The 17826-nt window shown below is 41.2% G+C and overlaps 1 protein-coding gene across 2 annotated transcripts in view; it reads left to right on the top strand.

Annotated features, from left to right (window-relative positions):
- The first annotated feature begins 2429 nt into the window (after positions 1–2429).
- Positions 2430–17826, top strand: part of EGFL6 (EGF like domain multiple 6) — a 29711-nt gene continuing 14314 nt past the window's right edge. The window contains exons 1-7 of one of the 2 annotated variants that reach the window (XM_085052040.1): positions 2430–2553; positions 6437–6546; positions 8731–8823; positions 11540–11659; positions 12493–12612; positions 13321–13455; positions 15208–15330. In XM_085052040.1, coding sequence (XP_084908166.1) covers positions 2489–2553; positions 6437–6546; positions 8731–8823; positions 11540–11659; positions 12493–12612; positions 13321–13455; positions 15208–15330 — 766 coding nt within the window. In that variant the 5' untranslated portion in view covers positions 2430–2488. The remainder of the gene's footprint in view (positions 2554–6436; positions 6547–8730; positions 8824–11539; positions 11660–12492; positions 12613–13320; positions 13456–15207; positions 15331–17826) is intronic. The other variant, XM_085052032.1, reaches the window with a different exon arrangement.

Raw genomic sequence — 17826 nt, 5'->3', positions numbered from 1 at the left:
AACTGTAAACCAAACAAAGGTCTTGCCATTATATTGTTATTGACAGGAAATTTCACAGACAGCATTTTGTGCATATTACAGAATAACAGGTAGGAAAGGACCTCAAGGAACATTTGGTCCAACCTTTCTTGGCAAAAGCACAGTCTAGACAAGATGGCCCAGCACCCTGTCCAGCCAAATCTTAACAGTGTCCAACACTGGGGAATCCACCACATCTCTGGGGAAATTATTCCAATGACTGACTGTTCTCCTTGTGGAAAACTTTTCTCTTTTATTCAATCTGACTAACTTGTATCCATTACCCCTCATTGTTTCCCCATGTCTCCTTGTAGAAATGAAACCTGTGTCATCCTTGTAGCCAGTCTTTATGTATTGAAACATGGTGATTAGGTCTCCCCTAGGCCTTTTGTCCACAAGACTGAAGAAACCCAGTTCTCTCAGTCTTTCCTGACATGGCAGCTCCCCATTCCTTTGACCATCTCTGTGGCCCTTCTCTGGACCCTCTCCAGACTGTCCACATATTTTCTGTATAGCAAGGGCAAAAACTTAACACAGTGTTCCAGCCTGACAAGTGCTGAATAGAGAGGCACAATTATTTCATCTTTGCTTGCTGGTGACATTTTTGTTGATACAACCCAGCTTGTCAGACAACAAAGTAAATGAGGGGGGATGAGCAGGACCCACACACACACACAAATTTTGAGCTGTTATGTCCATTCACCCCAGCTGGGAGATGGCATCTTCAGTGGCCAAAGCAGTCTTTTCACAGGACCTCACTTTGGTCCAGAGATGACAAACTGGAACACAAAATATAGGTAAGACCCAAAACTAGGGGCAACATTTCATGAAATAATAAAAAGAATTGTGTTCACTCTAGCAATGGGATTAATAATTGTCATCCCACTAATTTCACATTTTGCATTCTAGATATCAAGAAAATATATGACCAACAGCAGCCATGAGGTGCACTTTGGGATCAGGATTGTATGAAGTACAAAAATGTTTTCCTAAAAGCTGAGAGACATTCATGTATGATATGTTATATATTACCCTAGAAGCCACAGGCCACTCTTATATCACCTTGGTATGAAAGAACTCCTGTGAGAGCTCAGAGGAAGATTAGGATGATAGTCCAGAACCTACCCATTAGCTTTCACTTGAGAGACAGCCATGACTACTACCTCAATAAACACTTCCCTAATAAATCACAGGGAATGGGGGAGACCCAGGGCCAGTCCCATTCCACCAGACAATGTGAAATACTACTTAGCAGGGACCACCAGGGCTGACAGACTTATTTACAAGTCACTCTATAAAAAATAAAGATTTTCGAGGAAATAATTATAACTCCTAAGAGACTACTTGCACCACAATTGAGAAATTACTTGTCTTTTGACCAAAAAACTTGTCTTGAGCTCTGATTGGTATTTTAGTGGCAACCTCAGCATCAAATGATACATTCACATATATTTGTTGGAATAAATGTGCATAATAAAACCATGAGTCTTTGAATACAGTTTTAAGTAATTAGAATGCTTTCTACATGGTGCTGATTTTACTGAAATCAAAAGACTACTCCTCCTATACAGGAAGACAGGACTAACGAAGGGAATTGAAGAGTCTCAAGGTACTGCTGCATTTCAGAAAGACAGCAGCCCAGCTGCAAACCAACAGAGGCTTTTGTGTCCAGCATCCAGAAAAGAAGAAGTCTTTAACATTCTGTGCGACACACAATCAGTATTGCACAAGTTTGTTCCTTTTAAATAGGTTAAATTTTAATTAGATGTCATTTGAATCCTGGGGCTAAATTTGTCATCTTTTGGTACCTCTGACTTTGCACTGCTCCTCTCTACAAGATGACTTATACGTGCTGTGGAGGAACATCTGTACTTTCAGAAGTCTGCAGAAATCAGCAGTAGATGACAACAACCTGGCAGACGGTAAAGAAGTTTTCCCTAATATCCAAGTACTTTCCTAGGCAGCTTGGAAAAAGTTTGTTCAGGGATGGTCCTGCAACTGAAAGGCAAAGCCCGGAAAGCTTTCGGTGCAGATGCTGCTTCCCGGTGCTGGAAACCCAGCGCAGGGTGCCGCGGGGGACAGCGGGTGTGTGCGGAGGCAGAGCCGGCTGTGGCACCGGGCAAACCCCCAGCCGCGGCAGGTCCCGGGCCGGGCTTGGTACGGCCCGCCGGAGTGACAGGGCTTTTCCCGGGGAGCATCACCGTGGCTGCATGCCCGGCCCCGGGACAGCCTGCCCTGCTCCGGCCGGGACCGCCCGCCGCTCTCGGCCCGCTCTGTCCCGCCCCGGCTCGGGGCAGCGCTGCCAGAGGCGGATCCGCCCCGTCCCGCCCCGCCCGGTTATACTGCCCCGTCCCGCCGCTCACCCGCGCTCCGGCGCTGCCGCCGCGCCGCCGAGGGACGGCCGGAGGGACAGCCCGAGGGACAGCCAGACAGCGCCGGGTCGGGGCCGGGCCGCCCGCCGCGGCTGGGGATGGTGCCGGCGCCCGGGAGCGCCCTGCTCGCCGCGCTGCTAGCCGCCGGGCTCGCCGCGGGCAGGTGAGCGGGACGCGGGCGGGAGGCGGGAGGGCTCCGGTTGTCGCCCGGTTGTCGGGCGCTCTCTGCGGTGTGCGGGGTGTACGCGGGTGTCTCCCGCGCCCGTGGCCGTCCGGTGCCCGGAGCCGTGATGCTGAACGGAGCCAGCCCGGTTCGGGCGCTCCAGCGGGCGTGTGAGCCGCTTCCCCGAGGTACTCGCACCAGGGCTGGGGACTCGTGCCCTGGGAAAAGCGGAGGCTTCAGTGGCGGTCCGAATGGGGGAAAAGCTGCAGCACCTGTGGAAAGGTGTGAGCGGCTCCAGTTCTTGGTCTGCCAGCATAAACCGGCCCTTCACAAGCAGCCTATCATCACAGGTGTTGGATACCATGGAGACAGGTGTGCTCTGGAAACAGAACGAGATTTTGAAAAAGGATCAATAAAAACACACACTCCAGACCAAGCTTTTCTAATGTTCCCTCTCCCAGTTCTCCAGAAACAGAAGTGCTGCAGCAAGGGAATATCTCGTAGAGGGAAAATTCCCAGCAACTGCATACCAAGCCTTCGGGATGTTGTGTGGTTTATTTCTTTAGTATCAGATTTGTGAATGGAAACATTTGTAACAAAGTGGCAGTGTGCTGCTCCAGACATGCGAGGCTGTTGAGTGGTCAGCTCCTCGGGGGGTGGAAGTTCATGAACTCCAGTCCTGCTCTTATGTCTTGGAGAAAACACATTTGTTATTCTGTACCACCTCACACCACTGGCCAGAGCGGGAAAAAAAGGACTCTCTTCCAGGGAGAAGGGGTTCAAGAAAACGTGGTCGAGGGAGCCTCTCCGGTCTATTATTGGAGTATTTTCTGGTGAAATGTTTCTTTTCTTCTACCTTCTGTCATTAGTATTATTGCTGTTACTGTTAGTTTCCTTATCTCATTGCTGTTTCCAGTAAATTGTTCCTATCTTAACCCATGATCTTTGCCTATTTTGCCTCCAATTCTCAACTCCATGCTGCTGCAAGGGGAAGGGGGAAATGGGGGAGCAAGGCAAGATAGCCAGTGGTTGTGGAGAATCTTGGTGGGGGCACTGAATTGGGGAATACCATTCCTAAACCACACCAGCAATACATGTTATAGCAGCAGTGGAGTCCCACTTAGTTTTAAGTGGTGCCAATGGCTCACAACAATCTTGTGACAGCTAATGCAGCCAGCTCTTTCTTTCCTTCACCTCAGCTCAGGAGGCCCTGGGTTCTTGTGGTTACTATTCATCTTCACTGCTCTTTGCTAAATGTCACATAGTGCTGTCAGCAATACCACAGCCACGTAAAATCAATTACTTCTCTCCTGCCTGGGCACCCTGGACTGCTAAGTAGCCACTTGTTACCTTTAGCACCAGTGGCCTCTCAGAGGACAGAGTTCTTCAGACACCACTCCTCTGCTGACCTGCACTGTGATCCAGTCTGCACAGTGTGCCTTCTCTTGCTTTTCTTCTTCAGTCACATATTTTGGCTGCAGGTTCTTCAAGGCCAGGAAATATTTGCACACTGAGAAGACAGTGACAAGTGACAAGCCCAGCCATCTCACTCAGGTCTTTAGGTAGTTCCTCTGAACCCTACAGGAATATCAGGCAAGGAGACATGAGAAGTGCCCTGTGCCTCCAGTCTGCATTACTTCTCCCTCAATATCCAGGAGGGTTCATGTGACATTCTTCCAGAAAGGGTCTGCCTGCCTGAAAGAATCTCCTCTTTTTAAATTTCTTTCTTTTTCAAGCAATGCTGATTTCCTGATAGAAATAGCCAAGCTGATGGGTGTTGATTTTTCATGTGTCAGAGCGACTAACCTGGCAAAGCAGGTTTTCCTCACAGATTTTGGGATCTGGTTGATCTTTCTCTGTGGAAAAGTTTACATTTTATCTTGATGCTTGTTGTGGAAGTCAGAACAAGTGAAAGACCTTGTCCAGGGAAATATCTAGAGAGTTCAGCTATGTTAATTTAATTTGGAGCTTTATGGAATACTTCCCAATTTTAAGGAAAGTTTGTACTGAAATCTGGAGAGATATTGTATACTTTATAAAGACATTGTTTTCTGATTTTGAAGTGAATTATTAACTAAAATATTGCTGAATTAGTTTTTCCTGTGAAAATTAGCACCTTTTGGTAAGGAATGAGATCCTTCTTCCTCTAGGTTTTAGGCATTTTAACCTTCCAGGGGAGTCATAGCACTATCCAGATGCATTCAAGGGGATTTTCCGGGATGTAAGCAGAATGTACATTTACTATCCAGGTGAATTCAAGGCCACTTTCTAGTCTGCAAGCAGAACATACATTCTTTAACTTGTTTACTTGCAAGTGATGTAAGCCAGCAGCATTTGGATAACAAAATGGGAAAAGTCTATTTTATTGTTTATAGATGCAGAGGTGGAGTGCTTATTTGTCATATAGACACACAAAGGAGTTGTAGCTGTTCAATACACTTCTGCACCTGCCTGAAGATGTACAACTGCATGTACTCCTGTAAACTGCATCACTGGGTTGATCACAAAGGTTGGGTGGCTTCGGAATAATTTATTCCAATAATTAAGCTTTTTTACTTGGCAGGTGACATGAAGACCATCTCTGTTCATAATATCTCAGATACATGAGTTTATGCATTTCCTCTGAATTCCTTCTTTTTCCAATGGTTCAGCTACTAAAGAAAACTCTGGAGTAACGTCTTGCGTCTTTGAAGTATATCTGTGTATTTGTTTTATTAGGTTGCCTCAGTGATATTTGCAGTAACTGTTTTCATGCCAGTGCAACCGTTACAGATAAGCACAGGAGGATACATGCAAAGCACTCCTGTAGTGTGGTAAAGTGATACATTTTTTGTGCCTCAGACTAAAAACTGCAAAAATTCATGCCCAATGACTTTTTTCCACAATTTTTTCCCCACCATCAGATATTTGTTGCAGTGTGTTGACCCCTACAACCATCCCAAATCATTTACTATAAAGCTCTCACCAAAAAGGTATTTTGAATGTCAAAAACAACACTTTTGACTCTTTGAAGAAAGTGTATTTTAAATTATGGCTTGGATAAAGCAACGGGGACAGAGGATTTTGGATAAAGGAAAGAATTTCATAAAGGGGACAGGCATCTCATAATGCACAACTTAAATAACAGCAAGCAGAGGGAGAAGTAAAGCTACAGCATTCATAGCAGCACAGAGGAGGTCTAGAAAGTTTACACAGTTGTGGATTTCCATCAGATTTATAATTTATTATGTGGATTTCCATCAGATTTATGATTTTGGCAACTAACATGGCAGGTTTTCCAACTCTTGCAGCTGTTGATCTGTGAAATGACTTTGAACCCTCAGGGCTTATTGGCAGGTGAAATTAACATTAATTTGTATAGTCAGGGGGTCTCATGCAACCAGAATGCTTGAGAATCTCTGCACTTATGCAGTCATTTTGCATGTATACAGTGGCTGTGAGCCTGCAAGTTATGAGCTTTTATGGGGCTGACTGATGTTCAGAACATGTTTTTGTGTGGAATCAGTCTTTCATCATCCAAGGCAATAGTGCTGTCTGTTATGGCATCATATATTCCATCCAGCTGTTCATGTGACGCAAACTGAGGCAGCCTCATTGACTTCACTGATATTAAAATGTCTCATTCTAGCAGGGGACCTGGCTGTACTTTTTTCCTTTGCCTTGTTTCTCATTAGAAGGGGTTTACATTGCACAGTTAATTTATTGCAGGTGAAACATTCCCATCATGCCGTTTTCTCTGATCAAATGCAAGTTTGCATTCCTGTCTAGGAACAAAAATCAAAATGCCTTGGATAAAGCAGAAGGGAAATGTACAGAGGGGTATACAGAGGAATGGACATGTGCATTTTCCTGACAGAGCACCTGTTTGTCCTTCCTTGTGCAGCTCGAGAGCTCGCGGGCAGCTGGTGGCTGTGAGCCAGCCTGGGGTGTGTCGCTATGGCTCCAGGTTGGATTGCTGCCCTGGCTGGAGAAAGAACAAGGGCCACTGCGAAGGTAACATTAACTTTCTCCTTGTTTCCTCTCTGTGGCTTTGCATTTGGTACTTATAAAGGGGCTTCCTACATGTCTGCCAGAAGTTACAGAAGGAAAACTTCTGAGGAGTGAAATCTCCTAACTCTGTGAGAGAGTGAATAAAACATGCTTAGGAGACCATCTCCTCAAAAAAAAAAAAAAACCCAAAAAAAAAAACCCCAGAGCTTTGGGTAAATAACACCAAACCATAACTTGCATGTTCAGAAATTCTTAGATCCAGAAGGCACCATCTGTTCTAACCTCCTGCACAGCCCTGGTCAGTGCCTCTACTGTTACAGCTGTTGAGTAGATGCCAAAAATGCAGTGTTTTCCAGTGCTATACAAGGACCCCTAAAATGGTTTTCCATCAGTTAGCATCCTTTATTTTCAGAGTACATAGCCTCTGAGAACCAGAAGGTTTTAAGTTTCTAAAAAAGTATAAATAAAACTCAAGCAATAATTGCCCCTGACTTGAGCTTGGGTAACCAGCCAGCCTTCTGATCTGTGGATCATTTATTTAATGAAGAGACAATGACTCTTAAGACACTTCAAATTTGTAAAAGGTCTACATATCTCAAGAAGAATGCATTGTGGAATCTCTCTCTCCAATTGTACTTGGGCAAAACACAACGGAAACATAAAATACGTGTTCTAGCAATCTTTTTCAGATGTTGCACCTGTTGTCCCAGAGAGTTTGGCCTTTTATATCTGGTGGATTTATAGAGGTTTAAGATTATTCATTGCTGAAAATCCATATACTAAAAGGGAAAGAGGCTAAAATGTCTCTGCTCTGTATATATTATATGCCATTTTTAAAAAAGAAAAAGGGATTATTGTAATATTTCTGCATTGCTTAATTGCACCTTAGTTTTGATGCAAATTAATACCAGGAGGGACAACTAGCAAATGTAACTTTGATCAACTAGTGAAGTAGGTTCTGTGGTTTTAAAGCAATAGGTTTTCATAAAATTTGAAGACTCTGCTTTGGCAAATCACTTCAAGCTATCTATAATGTAATTCTGCATTGTAAATCCAGATGTGGTGGTTTTCTTTGCTTCAGTGCTAACACTGCAAGCTGGTCTTTTGCAATCTTGCATCTCCTCAGTTACAGCAGAGGAATGTGTCTGCCCATGGGAGAACATCCTGAGCAGGGATGGTTGGATCCCAGCGGAACAAGCTGGTCTTGCAGTGTGGCACGTTGCATTCAGGGATATTAGTGTTGAAAAATGCCTCAGCCTGCAGAGTTAGTACCTTCAGTACATCTGAATGCATCTGTTAATGTAGGGAAGATACTTGAATTCACAAAAAATAATTTTAATGTTAATTTTACTATATAGTAATTAAACTTTCCCATAGTTTGCAAGTCAGCTTAACTACATAAGGAATTGAGATGCACATCCTGGTGCACTCTCTTCTACTGTTTCTCCAGAGCTAGTCCTGATTAAAATGCCTGTTTGGTTTGCTCTTCCTGAATAACCCCCATGCTGACAATCATAGTCATTTCAGGAGCCTTAAGGCTTATAAAAGTCAGCATTTAATTTCTGATTGATGATCCAGAGGGCTGAGAGTTGCTTTTTAATGCATCCAGGTTAAATGTAGCTCTCTCAGATTATTGTAAACCTGAAGCAATTATACTTACTGGGATGTGTGGTAAGGAGAGTTGCCTGATGACAGATGTGCTCTGGATGTTCCACCATGGGATAGACACGTTCCTCAGCTGTAACTGAGGAGATCCAAGACTGTAAAACTGCTGTAGGATTATGTGTCTCCTTTGGTTCCTAGGATAGTGCTGTTGCCTCTTTCCTACTCAAGATGCCAAGCATAGCAATTCAAGCTGCTGACCAGCTGCTTCTCACATAGGCTTCTTAAAAAAAAGGAAAAAGGCAAGAGCACAAAACTAAATGTGAGTTGTAAGCATTGCAGACAAAAAAAATATGAGTGAGACACCTCTTGTCTTTATAAACTTGGAAAAAATCAAATTCTTGTAATTCACATTACTGCCACTGTTCTCAAGCCCAAATAAAGTTGCTCAGACTAGAGGGAGAGGTATGGAGGATAGTGAACTTGTGCAAAAGTTTTTAGGCAACTAAGTAGGACAAAAGTTCTCAAACAGAATATTTCTAACTTTTTCTTTTTCTCTCTCCTTTCTCTTCCTGGCTCCACCAGCTACCTGTGGACATGGTTGCAAGTATGGCGAGTGCATGGGACCAAACAAATGCAAATGTTTCCCTGGGTTTACAGGGAAAACTTGTAATCAAGGTTTGTGCATATGCTCCAGAAAGCAGACTGTTGGTTTTCTGTCTCCTTATCTTGTACTAGAAGATTGTGTCATCTTCCAAAATAGTAAATGAGGATATTTTCTTGTTTACATAGAAGAACTTAAGAATTTAAGGCTCTTGCATCTCCAGCATCCCAGGCAAGTGCTAAGCCTCCTTCAGCAAACAAATGTCTGAACCTATATTGTTTATCTCTTATGGGCTGATGGCAAGTGCTAACTGTCATGTTTATAGAGATTATACAGGAAAGTATCAGAAGAAAAGGAAGTCAATTTCAGAGCCCATGTTATTTTCTTAACTAGCAACACATTTCTTTTTTAACTAATCTTCTAGTCAGAAAGACATGTAATTGTATGCTAGACATGTAATTTATCAATCTGCCTGGGCAGTTTGTATATGCTGATGGTATTTCTGAGAACCAGCTTTGGGAGTGCTTAGAATTGCATTTTCACAAATTTAAATGCATTGTTTTCCCTCCATAAACTTGGAATTCAACATGGAAATATTTCAGTTAATACATTGATAGGAACTCAGTTTTTTCCTTTCCTAAATATGAGACCCCTGTTTTGGATCAGATGAAAGGAGCAGGTCACTGTGCATGGAGAGGCCATCCTGCTGCAGGGAAGCATGACATAAAGGCCACAAAAATGACTAGGTCTGTCCTTGCTACCTTCCTAAGCTCCTGCAGACTTTGCCTGAAAATATTGTATTGATGTGCTAAACACAGAGTTTTTATATCAAAACAACCCATTTATTACACAGTATCTTTCAAACAATATACCTTAAAGCTGTACTGTTAGGTATCTTGGCGAACTCCATCTCTTGCACTTTTGATGTTTCTCCCAGGGAAAGAAGTTAATTCCTTGGTACCACTAGAGAGGAAAGGGAAAAAGCAGATGTGATTATATTTAACAGATATATAGGTACCACTTACAACCTCAGCCTCTAAACCCAGAGGTTTAACCTCAAAAATTACTTGGCAGCTTAAATGTTACTGAAAAGCAACAGAGAAGCCCCCAGCTTTTAGGTGTTTTCTGAGCAGTAACTCCGTGTGCATTTGACATGCTCTCCATAGGCAATCAGATCAGTTCTGTGCACTTCAGTAAGTTCAGAGACTGAGGCTTGGTGGAAGCACAGCACAGACCTACACATGCAAATTCCCTGTTGGCTCAGAAGTGTCCAAGCACTGTTTCAACAGTATAGCCATAAAGGTGGTCGTGTTCCATCAGCCAGGAGTTCTAATACTCACTTTTAATTTGCTGGCAGATGTAGCCTTGGTCTGTCCTTACAGCAGAATGTCCTGCTGAGCAAGCTCAACATGAGCAAACTAAAATAACAGAGATAAGGGGACTGTATTAGTCTGCCACCAAGTCTGAGCTAAATTAGCCTTATCTCTGTAGGTTCTTTTTTAGAGCTGTGTATGCTATCTGTGCATTGTGAAAGATGGGTGCAGATAAGCACTTTTGAAAATGTATGGTCTAAGTGGAATAACTTTTGTTCTCCAGTTTACTCTCTAGTTTCTTTGTTAAGAGAGTCTTAGTTATTTAGTGGACTCACAGTAGCACAAAAATCCAGTGTGATTTGCAAGCAGATAGGTTGTCCTTTATCAAACAGCCCCTGTGTTTAAATAATAGAATGTAGCCCTCTCTCTTTCCTGAACTGAGCTGTAACAAACACTTCTGCACCTCCACAAAGTTCATGCTTTGAATGGCCTGGAGTGGTTTTTTTCTGTGGTCTTCAGGGTGCATAGACATGAGAACAGATGCTTCTCCCATTAGAAGTGGAGCTGCACAAGCTCAGTGCTTGCCTGGAGAGTTTATCTTTACTGAAATTATAATATTGGTCATATGTGTTTAACAGCACATATTGAATGGGCTGCATATGCTGGTGTATTCTATAAATGAGTTCTGTCTGTCTACTAATCACTACAAGAAGTAGAGATGTCAGTTCACAGAAGTCAAAACCACAGATGTTGACCCTTATCATAGGCCAAATATCATTATCAGCGCTGCTCACCCTGTACCCCACAAATGAAACTTTTTTAAAGTCTCATTTTCTCCCTGTGAAGGACAGCTATTGGGAATTTGAAATTGGTCTAGTTTTTGAAAAGCCTTTAAATCCTGTGTTTTGAGCAGGAGAATAAAATGCTTTTATTCTCATGATTTTGAGATTTTTTTTTATGTTGGTCCTTTTATTTTTAAAGTCACATAATTATTATCATATATTGTATTTAATTTCTGCTACTGATAACCTTGGTGCCAGTGTGTAGCTCAGAAAAATTAAAGTAAAAATCTTTGTTTCACTTTATCTTAAACTGTTTTGCTGTTCTTAGTCTCATGCATTTGCCTTTCTATTACAGAGGTCAACTGGAGGACTAGAATCAGAAATCCAGAAAAATAAGTCTCAAAAAGAGACTAACTACAATTCTTTCTCCACCCCTCCACTATTTCCTAACAAGCTGCCAGATGTGGCCAGATTTGCATTAATTTTTTGAGTGTGGAAGTCTGTGTATGTTGGTTTCACTAGCAGTCTTTCAGCCAGATGGTCTGCTAAACTCTCATCTTGCAAGGGGCTGGCTCATTTTCCATCCAGACGATTTTACTCTGGGGAACTCAACACATTAGGCAACATTATCCACCTATATGCATGAATGTATGTATAACAGCCCTGCACTCACTCAGTTCCAATGACTTCTGCAGATCTGAACGAATGTGGACTGAAGCCACGTCCGTGTGAGCACAGATGTATGAACACCCATGGCAGCTACAAGTGCTATTGTCTCAACGGGTACATGCTCATGCCAGATGGCACGTGTGCAAGTAAGTAATAGAGCTGATGGAACAGGCACACCAACAATCATCTAATCACATTTCATCCCAGCAGATTTTCTTCTTGTAATGAAAAGATTTAGCGTGTTCAGGATAGGGTCTTTGCCCCAGCTCTCTGGTACTGTCACAGCTGAAAGAGGCTTCCTGTTTGGTGGTTCTTGGGTAAAGTAAACTAGGTTTATATTATGGTGTTATATTTTGGTGTTCAGAGGTGTTTTGGTCCTGATAGAAGTATAAGTCTTTGACAGTGTTGCTTCAGATGAAGAACAGCTAGTATCATCTCAGTGAATAGTCCTGCCAGTTCATCTGTTGAATAAGGATGACTAAATGTTCAAACAAAGCACCAATACAGATTACTTTTTACTGTGCTGAATTTCATGCCATTATTCTGTGCTTTACCTTTCTGTGCACCACAACTGATTAATTTTATCTGTTTTGAAAAGCTTTCCACAGCTGATGAAAACTGTTCTTGCAAACATCCATTGTATGAGTAAGGCTTATCTAAACTTGTGGGGTAAATAGGCATTTCTACCTATCTTCTTCACCGTTAAGCCAGCATGAAATGGAAAGCGTTCTGCTTTCTTAGCCAGCCTGATTTTTCAGACCTGAGGAAGCTTCTAGTTTTTCAGTGACAGAGTTTTGTTTGTAGAAAATATCTCATGGACTCCTGAATTTCTAATAAGTTAATGTATAAACAGCTTTATTTATAATGAATGGAATTTTGTTGTTCTAATTTCTGTGTTCATCCATATCTAACTTAAAATTAAGTGTGTGGTTCCAGTCTAGAATTTTACTCTTTTTGCTATTTTAAATACTGTTTTCAGGTTCTAGGACATGTGCCATGGTGAATTGCCAGTATGGATGTGAAGAAGTAAAAGGGCAAGTGCAGTGTCTCTGTCCATCAAGTGGCCTTCAGCTGGGACCAAATGGAAGGACATGCATTGGTATGGTTAGAGAGCTCACTTTCAGCTTCTTTTCTGCAGGATCCCTGAAGCCATAACATTCTGGGGAAAGGTTAGGAAGTAGTTAACCCTCCTCATTGACTTAAATAATGTTTCTTGTTTCTCTCACTGTGATGTAAAGTTTTCATGCTTTTTTTAAAATCAATTTTCTTGTAGTATTGGCCATGTAATTATTTGGATAAGTCTCATCCCCAATAAATAATTGAATGTTTTGACATGATTTAGAGTCATCAACAGATTCAGTTTCTCCCTAGTGGTATTAAATACAGTCCTTTGCTTGCAGGAAGCTGCCCTGCTGACATAATGTGTTATAGGATTTGGGCATTTTGTTTGGATGGAGCTTTCTTTTATTGAGATGACCCACAATACAAACTTCTCAATTTTTCTCCAGAAGACTCAACATTACCTGGGAGTTTCCTGTGACAAAGCAAGCATTGCTTATAATACTTGGTCCTGTGTTCTTGCATAATGTTAGTTCATTATGCAACGATTTAATTTAAGGCAAATTTTACTGCTTCACTCATAAAAACACGTGCTAAAGCCATCACCAAGTGTGAAATTATAGGGCTTATTTATTAAGCTTATTTGTGGTAGCCAAGACCAAACCATTCCCATTCAAATCCCAGCAAGTTCTTTCTTTGCCATTTTACCTTCTCATGGGTCTGACCAGCATGCCTTCTCCTGCTGCAGACATAGATGAATGCTCCGCTGGCAAAGCTGTCTGCTCTTACAACCGCAGATGTGTCAACACATTTGGGAGTTACTACTGCAAGTGCCAGCTTGGTTATGAACTAAAATACACCAGTGGCCGCTACAACTGCGTAGGTAAGAGTTACCACATGGTGGATGATCCTTCTTCATTCTTTTTATTCCCATGGTGTGCATCTTCCCTGTCGTTGCCTCAAGCACGTTGGCCTGTCCTGGGGTTGCTACCTCAGAAATGAGTAAAAGTTGTCATGCTAAAAATATTCTTGATGGCACTTTGAGTTTTTTTCTGGGTTTTCTCTGTAGCTTTAGGAAAAACCTAATCACTGCACTTACAGTTTAAATTGCCTCATTGTACCAAGTAAAGATGTGCAAGAGTTTGTCATAAGTTTGCAACTGTTGACTAAAACAAAAAGCTACTTCTGGTAAAACTTTAGGTAAAGAACCATTTTTTCTTGTCTTGGCTTTCAAACTGTGATGAATAAGCAGTCCCACAATATTTTTTTCTTTTTTTCATGTCATTATTGAGGAATGCAAATTAAGTTCCTTCATGACTGTAAAAACAGTGATTTAGATGGATACTACAGAACTTGGGGGGGAAAAAAGTATGAAAATAGTAGTTTTCAATTACTTTTTGCGTTTCTGTTTCATAAGTTTCTCCCTAGCAAAAATAAATACAGGCAAAAAGTTATCTTGACATGCTCAGGTGTTAAAACAAATGTCAAAACACCCTTACTTCTGTTTCAATCCATTAGCTGAATGATGGAAGGACAGCAAAATATAAATTACTGCAGCAGGTGCTGCAGGAGTATTGTTCCAGCTGTTGACTACACAAGGGCCTGAAAGGGTTGGAGCAACTACAAGTGCATAAAAAAGAGAATTGATGGGATTTGTTTATATTTAATTTATATTTAAAGTGAGGGATGGGAGGGAGATCATAAGGCAGGTTTGGAGACTTAAGTTTGCATTTCATGTTGCCTACAAACCCTGAGAGTCTTTAAGTGGAAAAAATATTTCTTTTTCTTTTACAATATGCATACATGGGGGAAAAACTGAAAAGGTCTCAGTAGTCAGGATTTTATTTGCAAACCTAAATCTCACTCTCAAACACACCAGATTTTTGCGTCAGTCTTCCTGCTACTTGTTTGTTTGCTGACATACTATGAGAGGACCTGTCAGCTGCTAAAAATGATGCAATCTGGATAAAATGCAAGTGGTGCAAACATTTGTATATCAACATGACTCCCTCATGTGGGAGAAATCAGAAACATCTTTGTAATGGAGCAAAATAAGGGGAAAGAGAATAAAATCAAATACTCTTGTTTGCCTGTACATTTTTGCTGCAAGTTGAATGTAGTATTTTTGACTGAATTTTCTTGATTGTACCTTTTTCATGCAACATCATATGTATGCTGGAATGTTAGAGATAGATTAAAGATCTTGACATCTTGGCTCAGGGTTACTTTCCATTTCATTCTTTCTACAATGAATGAAAATATGAGAAAGTTTTGGTGAACTGTTTTTTAATTGATGTCACATATTCTCTTGGTGCCTTATGCATTTTGTTAATAGAAGTGTGTGTACAGCCTATAGTTTGAATCCAGCTCTCAGTCAGAAAATCACTGCATTCACTTTACCTTTACTGGGATGCTCTACATTTTCCATGGATGCATATGCCAGCATCTGCGCATTTGGAGCTGACACCAAGCATTCTCCCCTAGTGTGAATTCCTCTGCCCCTGATGGTCACTGGATTGTCTTGGTCTAAGATTAGTGCTGATAATACCTGGAAACAGAGGGCTGGCACAAACAGGCTGTCATGAACCTTGGGCTTCAGCGCAGTTTTCACTGAAGCATTTATATCTTTCCCCAGATGTAAATGAATGTGTGACAAATACACACAGGTGTAACCTCCACGCTGAGTGCCTCAACACAGAAGGCTCCTTCCAGTGCAAATGCAAGCAGGGCTACCGAGGGAGTGGATTTGATTGTGCTGGTGAGTACCACTGGATGTCAGGAATATCAATGTTGTTTTCCTCCAATACTTGATCATTGCAAGGCATGTTCTCAGAAATGTCATGCTGGACAATGCTGCAATACCAACCAAGCAAGACCTCTCCACAAAATAATATATTGATTGTATGACTCATAGAATAGTTAATACAAGTATCATTTGCTCAAATTAATTTTACCTGTCTCCAAGTCTCATCGCTAGGAGTTGCAAGGAGAACAGAGAAGTGAATTTGTCTTGAAGAAACAGAGAAAATAGTTTAAAAAATCTACCTTGACTTTTCCATGAATTCCCAAGGTTAGCCCCTTGGAGGGCTGTGTGGTCCCTCCCAGAAGAGTTTCAGGCTAATTTAGCAAAAAATGAGAAAAGGGAAGAAAGCCATGACTTCTGTGTTAAACTTTGCACTTAAAATTTTGCCTTGGTCTATTGAATATGAAAGACCTCCCATAAAGATGTCATTTCCCACTTAAACGGAATTATAACCCTCCAAGACGAAAGAAAGAAAGGCTGTTCTTGTCTTTATATTTAAGATGAAACTTTTAATTGATACCTTTATTAAACCTGGCAGATGTTTCTCCTGCAACATCATTAAAAATGTTTTCCTCAAGAGGACGCTTGACTCCTGCTCAAATGTTTTAAAAGTTTTTGTCTATAGCAGATGAAGTCTACACTATATATAAATCTTTTCAAGTAATCCTTGATCAGATATGTATTATGATTATATTTCATAGTCACAGATGTTCTCTGAGCCCCTCTATTATTCATGTTCCTACTCCCATTACGATAGTAATTGAAACTTACAATACACATTGATAACTTAGTATTTTCACAGAATATTTTGAGTTGCAAGGGACTCACTAGTCCAACTTCTGGTCCTGCCCAGGAAAGCACCATTTTGTTAAGTTTCAACTTCCAGTAAAAAAATACTGACTTTTAGCAAGCAAAAATAAGCACACAAAAATCTCACTGTTACTGAAAGGTTTGGTATGGACAGAGATTACCACAGCAGAGCTGTTTAGAACATTTTACTCAAATTCAATGTGATGAGCCTTGCTAGACTACATCCCTTTTGATATGCCATTGCAGCTTACTGAAATGGAAGGATGCATTTGACTGGATATCAGAGCAAACTGACATGACACATCTTGGTATGGTTTTGTTGTATCACAGGTGAAATGTTAAACAAATGTATCTCTGAGCAAAATGGTCTAGGTTTTTTTGTTCATTTATTTGGCTTTTTCTTTTTAATAAGAAGCTAACAATTTCCAGGGAAATTTTGTTTTTTACTAACTCTATGCATAAAATATTCTTTCTTCAAGCAAAAACAATCCAACAAGAATGATTGCTTAAATATGAGTAACAGAAATACTTTCACTTCTGGAGAGGCATTTTTTGATGTCTAGCCCTGTAAAAACATCAATCCTGAAGTCAGATGATTACTATCTGCTCAGTGGTGTTTCTCCTAAATAGTTTGCCCTCTATCTACTTCCTCATGTCATATTTCCAATTAACAAAGTCTGTTCATTGTTTAGCAGAGGAAGGATCCATGCCATTCACAAACTTAGCAGAACACACTAAATGGAAAAGAGATTTAGTAAAAGAGATGGTAGAGGACTAACACAGTAATCAGAGCCGTAGGCAGAAGGTCAAAAGGCGAGGGTTCAGCAAGAAAGGTGTAAACAACAACAGAGGAAGAGAAAAATACAGTCAGTGGATGGTGAAACCTAAAACTCAGTGGTGCTAAATAGAGACTGGTTTCTGGGGTGGTAGTTCCACCCCCCACACCTCTTATTTTAAAGGAAAGAAGAGGAGATTCTCTTAGCTCTGTATGTTTTGATAGTTATTTTTTACTGCAATCCACAAGAATGTCTGACCAGTGTAACTGATGGGGGCAGGATGTGTATTGCAATTGGGGAAAATATTTTTTCAAACAGTGACACAAACAATTAGATGCACCAGCCCACATTGAAAGACTAAGTGTTATCCATGTCATATAGCAATTGTGGAAAAGCTTTGGCTCTACTGCAGCCAAAAGAAATGTTGCAGTTGGGTTTAATGGGATGAAGACACCATCTTGGGAATTTAGAGGCTGAAGGCTGTGGCTTCACACTTCTTTTGATTGCAATGGCTACAGTTCCTGTGGCCCATTCCAGCTCCCAACAGATGGCCTGGGCTTGTGCTGCAGCTGAACAAAACCTTCCTAAATATGTCCCCAGTACTCCACATAATTATTCCCACAGAGCTGGAATCCTGTTTTCACAGGGAGGCATTCTTTATAGCAGTTGTCTCTAGTATAAAAAAAAACTGGCTATCATGGCAGGAGTATTTGCTTTTTACAAAAAAACGAAAACCATTTTAATATATAACACAATTTTTGGAGTATGAAAGGAGAGCAACTAAGCACATTTATAATGAAACTCCTATGGCTACATCTCCTCATGCCACCAAATAACCTAAAAAATGAGGTAATATATAATTCAC

Source organism: Lichenostomus cassidix, chromosome 1, assembly GCF_008360975.1.
Source record: "Lichenostomus cassidix isolate B80296 chromosome 1, HeHo_3.0, whole genome shotgun sequence".
NCBI lineage: Eukaryota > Metazoa > Chordata > Aves > Passeriformes > Meliphagidae > Lichenostomus > Lichenostomus cassidix.
Note: the sequence above shows the minus strand (reverse complement) of the source record. Positions and strands in the feature narration are given on the sequence as shown.